Source organism: Mastomys coucha, unplaced genomic scaffold (assembly GCF_008632895.1).
Source record: "Mastomys coucha isolate ucsf_1 unplaced genomic scaffold, UCSF_Mcou_1 pScaffold12, whole genome shotgun sequence".
NCBI lineage: Eukaryota > Metazoa > Chordata > Mammalia > Rodentia > Muridae > Mastomys > Mastomys coucha.
This window is the reverse complement of record NW_022196894.1, coordinates 88,936,902-88,946,394: the sequence shown is the minus strand read 5'-3', so window position 1 is coordinate 88,946,394 and position 9,493 is coordinate 88,936,902. Positions and strand designations below refer to the sequence as shown.

Here is a 9,493-nt window from a genome sequence, read left to right as displayed (position 1 = left end):
AACTCACTCTGTAGACCAGGCTGGCCTTAAACTCAGAAATCCACCTGCCTCTGCCTCCCAAGTGCTGGCATTAAAGGCGTGCGCCACCACAGCCCAGCCAATTTTCTCACGCTAACAAAAATCCTGCGGAGAATATGGATGCTCTTGGCTAGTGGGGTAAGGCCAACACATGTGCAATCCGAAGGTGGCATTCAGGGCAGATGCAAAGTGAGACCTCTGGGATTTGACACAAACAGCAGGGAAGGGGTGGAAGGGTTGAGGGAGTGTCTGAGAAGTGGCTGTCTATATGACACATTTTTCAGAATATAAATAAGCAGGCTGTTAATTAATACATTTAAAGTAAAGTTATTTAACAAGAGCTACAGATGAAGAGAGGGTATTTGTGACTGGAATTAGTGAGTGCTGTCTCCTTAGCATGGGTATGGGTTGGTGTGGGGGGTCATTTGTTTCCTGATCTTGCAGTGACTTACAGGGAGTGGGGTTCCTGGCATTGTACAGAAGGTGGAGACCGTGGGTGGGACACATTATCCATGGATACCTACACTGAGACATTTGTCACACTCCTGGATCCCTTAAGGACAATGTATGGGAGAGATGACATTGTGGAATTAAAACAGTTAAGAGGAAGACACAGAAAGGACGTGAAGAAATACAACTGTAGAAAAGATAAGGGCTAAAAAGAAAGGAAACTCATAAATCAACGTTTAGGAAGGGATTTTCAATTTAGCTTCTGTGGGAAGAGGTAAAGGGATGCTTGCTTGCCTTCTAAACTTCACTGTGCATGAGACTCAGGTGTGCAGAGCAGCCACGCTGGGAATTAATTATAAACAAGGCAGTTTCCTGAATGAGAATGTAGCTTATATTATTCTGGCTTAGTTTTATTAAGGGGCAGATACCATGGGTGCCTGGTGCTGGCCATGCTGTTCTGGGTCCTCCGGACATGGACATCAGTTTGCTGCTCCACACCAGGGCTCTCTGTGAGGACAGGAGCATGAGCCTTCTCCTCTAACAGCTGAGAAGTAGCACTTACCCACAAGACACAAGCTAAGGAAACCAATGGTAGAGACGGTGCACCGTGAAAGCATCCTGCTCGGTTTTTAAGTCCCTTTTCTGCTCTCACACCTGAAAGAGATCAACAGTGGGTGGTCAAAACTCAGAAGTGCTCAATTATATTGTAATATATGATATACATATACATGCTAATAAGAGACGAGTAAGAAATTAGCCAGATTTAACTGCAGATGCGGCCCTGTGGTAGCCCCAGATTGGTTAGGATTGGGGTTAAACTTGCATGAGCTTAGTGTACACATCTGCCCTCTATGCAGAGAGGTGGGAAGGATCAGACATTCAACGTCATCCTCAGCTACACAGCGAGTTTGAAGCCAGACTGGAGGAGCCACCCTGCCTTTAAAAAAAAATTTAAAAAGTAGCCAACTTCCCAGGCTCAGTCCTTCGTTGTTCCTTGGGCCCTGCTCAGCTCACCTTCTCTTGGCTGTGGTACCAATCCCTACTTAAGAAGAATTTTTTTTTAAGCTTACATTTTGAACAGGCAATAGGCATTTGATTAATTTAATTATTAAATAATTAAATCTTAAAAAATTAACTATGTGTCTCTGGGTGGGAATGTGCATGTGTGCGTTGCTGCCTGTGGAGGCCTAAGCAATCGAAGGGGTTATAGGCCACCCTGCATCGGTGTAGAGAAGTGAATCCTCCATGAGAGTAGAAGACCTCAGCTGCTGAGCCATCGCTCCATTATGGTCATGTGACACAGGCTACATAGCCCAGGCTGGCTCGAACCTGACAGAGCCCCCTGCTAGGACTACAAACACTGCAGCTCTTGCCAAACATAGTCGCCTTTTCTTTCAGACAAGAGGTAGACTATACAACTCTGTCCTACTTAATTTTTTTTCTGCCTAATAAATTTGAGAAGCCTTCCAATCAAAGAGAATTGTCTTGCTTTTTGACATAGTTACACACAGCATGACTCTATGGACACAAGACCACTTACAACATTACTGAAGCCACCGCTGACGCTGTCATGTCTTCCCCACCACGATGGATTAGACCTGATCAAATTGTGAGCCAGATAACGCTCTCCTTTGAGTTGCTTCTGCTGGGTATTTGGTTACAACAGGGGAAAAGGTAACTAATAGAGAAAGCTTGCAACGCGGGCAGCCTTTGCTGTTATAAACAACTGCGAGGCTCCTAAGCCTTGGGAATGGTTTTCTAGATGAATGTGGAAGATCTTGGAGCCATTGGTTATAGAAGCTTTTAAATGCCTATAAAGTGCTTAAAGCTTTAAAGACCAAAAGATGTTCTCAGACATACAAGCAGTGAAGACTGTCCTCTGTAGCGTCAGAAAGGAACAAGAACTCTGTTGGGAAGTTGGCTAAAGGTCATTTGTGCTATTATAGGGCAAAGAATCCGCCTGTGTCCTGAGAGTCTGAGCAGGCCGAGAGGGAAGTAACAGTTTCATTTGTATGGAGAAGATATCTTAATTAAAGATGGGGTGCACATGCAGGCTGTCATGGCTACTGCTCACAACCTTATTTGTGTCTGTGGTGAGAGAGAACTGTGAGGTAGAAATATAGGAACAGCATGCACTCTGCCAAGGAAGGGAGTAGATTTCAAGTTGCTGGCAGGCAAGGTGGGTGTGGCTGAAGCATTGGTAACTGTTACAGATGTTGGCATACTAAAGAGAACCAGGGACTTTGCACTGGGATTGTTAAGAAAGTCATCTTGCAGGTAAGCCACTAGGTGAACATCATCTTCCAGGTGAACAATACATTTCATATGAGAAGAAAGCAACCGAAGAAGTAAAAGACAACGGTACCTCCCTCCCCCATTGGCAAATCTCTGCACAGATCAGCAGCTGCTATCCAGGGAGGCCAGGCTACATCTCAAACTGACAGCAGAATCTCAGTGTTCTAAGTGGTGCTGGCTTTGCAGGAAAGCAAGATACAAGAGCCAGTAGATTAAGAGAGGCTTACACCATTGTTTCAGAAAGTTCCTGAGAAGGTATACTATGTATTTCTTGCATGAAGCTCCCAAGTAGGCTGTGTGTGAAGCTGTGCAGGTAAAACCCACATTGCAAAGGAGACCCTAGGTTACTGTAGATGTCAAAATGCAGGAAATTCACCAAGGAAAGCTGCAGGTAGTAAGTTGAGGATGGTCCAAGAAGGGTACCTGCACCACAGCAGACCTGGATGCCAGGGCTACTCAGTCCTGTTAGAGCCCAAAGGACGGCACCAAGGCCTGGATGCCAGGGCTACTCAGTCCTGTTAGAGCCCAAAGGACGGCACCAAGGCCTGGATGCCAGGTATGCAACTGGATTCTTTGTCGGTCAACTATTTATTCCATCCCTGTTGTCCCTTTTTTAGCAGGGACCTTTTTTTTTTTTTTAAAGGATGAGGAAATCTGGCCTTTCCTGATATAAATCAACTTTTTTTCTTGTGAGCTCTCTGCCTGCCTTTTGATTGATTACTTGTGCTGGTGTGTGTGTGTGTGTGTGTGTGTGTGTGTGTGTGTGTGTGTAAACCACTTGGAAGTTTGTGAGTTTTACTCTTCCATATGGAAGAGTATCTCCTTATCTGGGGATTCTGCATTAGTGTATTAGACCAGCTTTGTACAGAATTTTGTATAGAAACAAAAGAATGGTACCTGTATTGAATCAGTTTAGATGACTGTTTTCATTTTCATTAGTTTCTAAATGATACAGTGTAACTGTTTACGTATCATATATATCACACTAGATATTGTGTGTAATGTGGGCAGGATTTAAATATACAACCAGACAATAAATTAGGCAACAATTCTTATTTTCTTCAGAACAGTGTCTTGTGCATTCTACACTGGCTTTGAACTTGCTCTGTAACAGAGAATGGCCTTGAATTTCTGGTCCTCTCCCTCTACTTCATAAAAAGTCTGCCAATGAATCTGGTTTGATGTAGTGCTGGGAATGCACCCCAAACCCACGTATGACAGACAGGCATTGCACCACTCCAGACATAACGCCAGCCCCGATCTTAAGATCTAGCCATGTAGGTCAGGCTGTCTTTGAATGTGAAGTGATCTTCTTGTCTACCTACTTTGTGAATCCTGGGATGATAGCTGTACACCGCCTCGCCCAAGGAAGATGGGTTATATGCAGACATGACAACATCGTATACAAGGGGTTTGAGCATCCTTGGAGTTTGATATCCCAAGAGACTCTGGACCCAACCTCTGAAGTTATCAAGGCATGACCTTATTTTCTCAGCTTCTGGGGTTTGCTTTTTAGAAAGTATTCCCTATTCCAAGGTGAGATAGGAATTAATAAATTTAAAGGTGCTTCAGTTGATCTTACTTCTTCTCTCTCACTGAAGTTTTAGAGGTCAAAGAGAGGTTCTTTGCCTCCCATCTCCCAAATAAAACCAGTTGATACGGAAATAAAAGAGAAAAAGGACCAGAAAATGGCTGACTCAGCTTAAGCTACAAATAACTTTACTTCAAAATTCCCCTTGACTGCATGGTGGTAGGTCCCATCTAAGGAATCTTCTCGAGACATTTAGAAGATTCCAGGTTAAAGTTCTCATTCCTTCTGCAGAGATAGCCAATCACCTTCTCCACAACTTATCTCATAACCCCACTTTCCTCTGGAGCACCTTCTGGGCTAGCCTTAGGACCTGTGTGGTCAGCTCCCACCACTGCTCCACGGAAGAGAGGCTGCATAGCTAGAAACCTACCTGGACACAGGCACACCTGCATGGTCACGTGAGATAACTCACTCACATCCCAGCACCTGACCTGAACCCTTGGGCCTCTGCTTTTCTTCTGATATGGAGAGATCTTTGTTTTCATGATGTATTTGCAGGAAGACACACTTGCTTCAGTAGTGGAAGCATGGACACATACACACACACACACACATACACACACTCACATACACACACTCACATACACACACACTCACACATACACACAAACACACCATTCTTCTCCTCCAGGCCAAGAACATTTCCTCCCCTTGCTTTGTTCCAGGCAAAATGAGGCTCCATTGCACACAAGATGTCTTCTAACTAAATTCTTGTTTGTTGAATCTAGTTTCTGGTTTTGGAGTCCTGCCTGAATTCTTAACAGAGACCCTTAAAAGTCTCCATGACCCCAAACAGTTCTGTCTTTCTAAAACAGAGCTCTTATTGTCTCTAGAGACAGGCCTTTCAACCTCAGGGCCTGGTATATTGAAGGACTTACTTTCACATTCTTCTGTCTCAAAATTCCCCAGTTATCTTTGAGTCTGGTTTGTTTGCACCTTCTGCTGGGATAGTGGTACATTCTGGGCTCAAAGCCCAGCTCATATTTGAGTGCTTTCTCTTCCCCCAGCAAGATGGGCTTAACCAGGACTCATGAGTGCTGAGGCTCCATGGTTGGGTACCAACTAGGTCACACCAGCAGAATCTCACTGTGCCACTAAAGAACTTCTGGTCCAAGTGCTGAGAGGTCAGGATTGGGTGCTTCAGCTCTGCATTATACTGGGACCACTGGCTCTTTTATAATGGGAAACTGGCTGCAGTTCGGGGCTGGTGGGAACAAGTCTGTAATCCGCCCCCATCTACCCCACTGCTCCCCAGGCACTAACAGATGGGAACAGAGGTTTGCAGACACTTAGATGTGGATGGGATGCTACAGGCTGGGCAGGTCCTTAGAAAAGGGGATGAGGGAGGCAATGGAGCCTAGCAGGCCAGCCATGAGCTCACCAAGCCTTGCGCTTTACACATGCCTGGATTTGCCCTGCCCACACCCCAGGATCCTCTTGGCATCTTTGGACTAGGAAAATATCAAAATGGCTACCAAGAAGGTCACAAAGAGACCAAGCATTCTTCTCCAAACCCTGAAGATTTTCCCAACAGGTATTAAGTTGCTACCCAGATTCAGATATTATTCTGTCAGTAACTTAATCTTCCAGAACAAACCATTTTCAGGAGTCTAACAATACCTTCTAAGGTTTGAGAAATACTGGAATGACAGGTTTTCACCTCTTTTACTTTTTCATTTTGTTTTGTGTTTTTGTATTGTTGCTGCGCATTTTTTGTTTGTTTTGGTTTGCTTGTTTGTGTGTTCAGGTTTGTGTGCGCAGACATGTGGTGGCCAGAGGTCAATGTTAGGTGTCTTCATCCGTCACCTTTCACCTCATTTGTTTATTTTTAGGAAAGCGACAAGAAATTTCATTTAAAGAGACAGACACATTTCAGAGGAGTGGTGGGCTCCTTGAGCTTCTAAGTTCAAGGATGGCCACACCTTATTTTTTGAGGCAGGGTCCCTTACTGAATCTGCAACCCACAGACCGGACTGCACCGGCTACCCAGCAGAGCCCAGGGGTCCTCCTGTATCATGCACTTCAGAGCTGGGATTCCAGGCATGTGTTACCCCTGCCCAACGTTTTTATAGGGTTTTAAGGGGTTGACTGAACACGTGACCTCCTACTTGCGTAGCAAGCTCTTTATCCACTGAACCATCTCCCCAGCCTGAATTTTTGCTTTGTGCCCTGAGCATTTTGACTGAGGACCACCTTGGTTTGTGTCAGTTTCCAGCTTCAGACCCTCCCTCCCCCGGGCTTGGTTACAAAAGCTTCCCTGACCCTGGGTCTCATAAAGTTCTCTTCCAGCTTCTAAGCCCCTAAGTTCCTGAGCCAGTGAATATTCTAACCTTGTTTACGATAATTTGTTGTTTCTGGCATTTTATTTTCTAGTTGTCCCCTCAGACACAACCCTCACCCCTGGCCTTCTTCTGTATATGAGACATCTGACCACCGACTTTTAACTTGAATGTTTTACAGGGCAGACAAGGCTCAGAATCATGGAGTTGGCAAAGTCTGAAGTTGGTTTGGTTTTTGTTGTCATTTTATTTTATTTTTAAGACAGGGTTTCTCTGTATAGCTCTGGCTGTCCTGAAACTCACTCTGTAGACCAGGCTGGCCTCGAACTCAGAAATCCGCCTGCCTCTGCCTCCCAAGTGCTGGGATTAAAGGCGTGTACCACCACTGGGTTTTGTTTGTTTTTTTTCTTCCTTAACTTTTTCTTCTACTCATCCTTTTTCAGTGAGCTGAAATCATTTAAGATCTCTTGAGGTATCTTAAATAGCCCTGTTCCCCCTTCCCCGCTTTTCACCCCAATGTTATTTCTTTAGTCTGGTTTTGGTATGCATGGTGTGCATGTGGGCATTTTCTGTTGTAAGTGGGTTTTTTGCCGTACAAACGATTCTAACTATCCTAAACACTTGACTGTAGTTTGTCCGAGCCTCCCTGGAGACTCTTCTAAATAATTTAACCTGTCTCTTTCCTCTGCTTCCCTTTGGGCTTAAGCCAAGCCTTTCTGCCGTTAGATCTTTGTATTTGGGGCTGGAGGGAGGGCTCAGTGATGGAGACACTTCACTGCTCTTGCAGAGGATCCAGGTTCTATTCCCAGCACCCACATGGTGGCTCATGACCATCTGTAGCTCCTCTTCTGGCCGCTACTGACACACTAACCATGCACACAGCTTAACACATACACTCAGGCAAAACACACATAAATAAAATAAATCTCATTTTTAAAAATTTAAATATATTTATTTATCTTGTCATTTTCTCCCGTTCTTTAACGTCAGGCATACAGTATCAAACCTGAGAGGCCTCACACATGCTACGCAAGCACATGAGAGAGAGAGAGAGAAAGAGAGAGAGAGAGAGAGAGAGAGAGAGAGAGCATGGCTTTTTTTCTTTAAAGACTCCTTGTGAGCCTCCTGGCCTTTCCGCTGCACAGAGCTATCCTCGGATGGCTTCCATTGCTACTGCGGTACTGTGGTGCACTGAAATCTTAAACTTCCTTTCATATAACTCAATGGATTCTGCTTTGCCAGGAGAGCGAGAGTTGCTTCTTGTTCTGAAGGAGAAGCTCATTTTTATGGTCAGGGGATACGGCACACAAGAACACGAACTCGGCCTGTGCCAAACCCTGGGCTTGCTTTCTCCACAGAGACTTTGGTGTCTGGTACGCTGCTCACTGCCCATAAGGAGGGGGCAAGTGGAGTCTACCATTTGTCTTGGATTGCTCCCACTGTGGCAGATACTTGGAGCACCATTCCCTCTCAAGAGCCTCTGCTCACACAAAGGCCCACTGCTCCTCTGAGAAAAAGGAAAGGCCACGCTTGGCCATTTGCCTCTTTCCTGATGACTATAAAAATGCTCAAGACTTCTGTGGACCTGTAGAACTGTTTCTAATGCTTGAAGGACAGCTACATTTTAAAAGGCACTTTTAAAGAATCTCAGAATTAAAAATGAATAAACAAAAACTAGGACGAGGTTTAAGGTTATCCAGTCTGTAGACAGGCTTCAAAGCCAAGTCAGTGTGTGCATCTTCCTGTTGGCTCCAGAAAAAACACTTTCCAATATTTCCACCCCTTCCTGCACCCTATCCCCACCCCAAGTCCTTACCCCTTGCTCTATCCACCCATTCCTCTGCCTCCCACTGCTTTTATGTGAGCCGGCCTCCTCTCGAAAGAAATGCTTGCCACTTGTTCTTCCCTGAATTGCATGCACTAGCTTAATTCTTTTTTTGTTTAGCCTCTTACTATGTAGCCCTGGATGGCTTGGGATAACCTGGGGTTATCCATAGATAACCCATACTGACCTTGAACTCACATAAATCCCCTTTTCTTGGGTACCTCAGTCCAGGGATTAAAAGCTTAGTTCTTTGAGAATCCCCAAAGAATGAAATTCTAGTTTCATTCTTTGTGTGCACATGTGTGGGTTAGGTGTATGTTTGGGTGTGTGTCCCTAGGCACAAGTAAACTACAGCCAGACACAGGAAGAGTCAGCAGTCTGTCCTCTATGACTTCCCACCTGTTGTGGAGACAGGGCCTCTGGCTAGACGCGAAGCTTACTGTTAAGATTAGGCTAGCTAGCCAGAGGGTTGCGGGAATCTATCTGTTTTCATTGTCCAGGGCTGGGGTTATGTATGTATGAATGTATGTATGCATGGCTATGGCTTGTATGTAGGGGCTGGGGATTCGAACTCAGGTCTTCTGGTTTTCAGAACCAAGGCTCCTACTCATGGAGCCATCTCTCCACCCCCTATTATACTTTAAAGATACCTCAAGGAACTGGACAGTGGTCTTGGAATATCCCTTGGGGGTTGGTGCCAGGAGCCTTACACTCAGAATCAAGGATCCTCAATTCCTTTATAAAAGTGGCAGGTTATCTGCACAGAGCATACATCCTCTCTCATAAAGTAAATCGCCACCATCTTACTTAGACTACTCTATACAATGCAACTAGCTCTTACGCTGCGTCTCCACCTTCTTACTTAGACTACTCTATACAATGCAACTAGCTCTTACGCAGTGTCTCAGTCACTGGTCTATTGCTGTGGATGGAGAGACATCATGGCCAAGACAACTCTTATATAAAGGAAACATTTAACTGGGGTCTTGACTACCCTTTCAGAAGGTTAGTCCATCACCATTGTGGTGGGGAGCA

The 9,493-nt window shown here is 45.0% G+C and overlaps 1 protein-coding gene across 2 annotated transcripts in view; it reads right to left on the bottom strand.

Moving 5' to 3' along the window:
• Positions 1-9,493, bottom strand: part of Ifnar2 (interferon alpha and beta receptor subunit 2) — a 34,298-nt gene that overhangs the window by 21,995 nt on the left and 2,810 nt on the right. For both annotated transcript variants that reach the window (XM_031364379.1, XM_031364380.1), the window contains exon 2: positions 1,031-1,122. In XM_031364379.1, coding sequence (XP_031220239.1) covers positions 1,031-1,085 — 55 coding nt within the window. In that variant the 5' untranslated portion in view covers positions 1,086-1,122. The remainder of the gene's footprint in view (positions 1-1,030; positions 1,123-9,493) is intronic.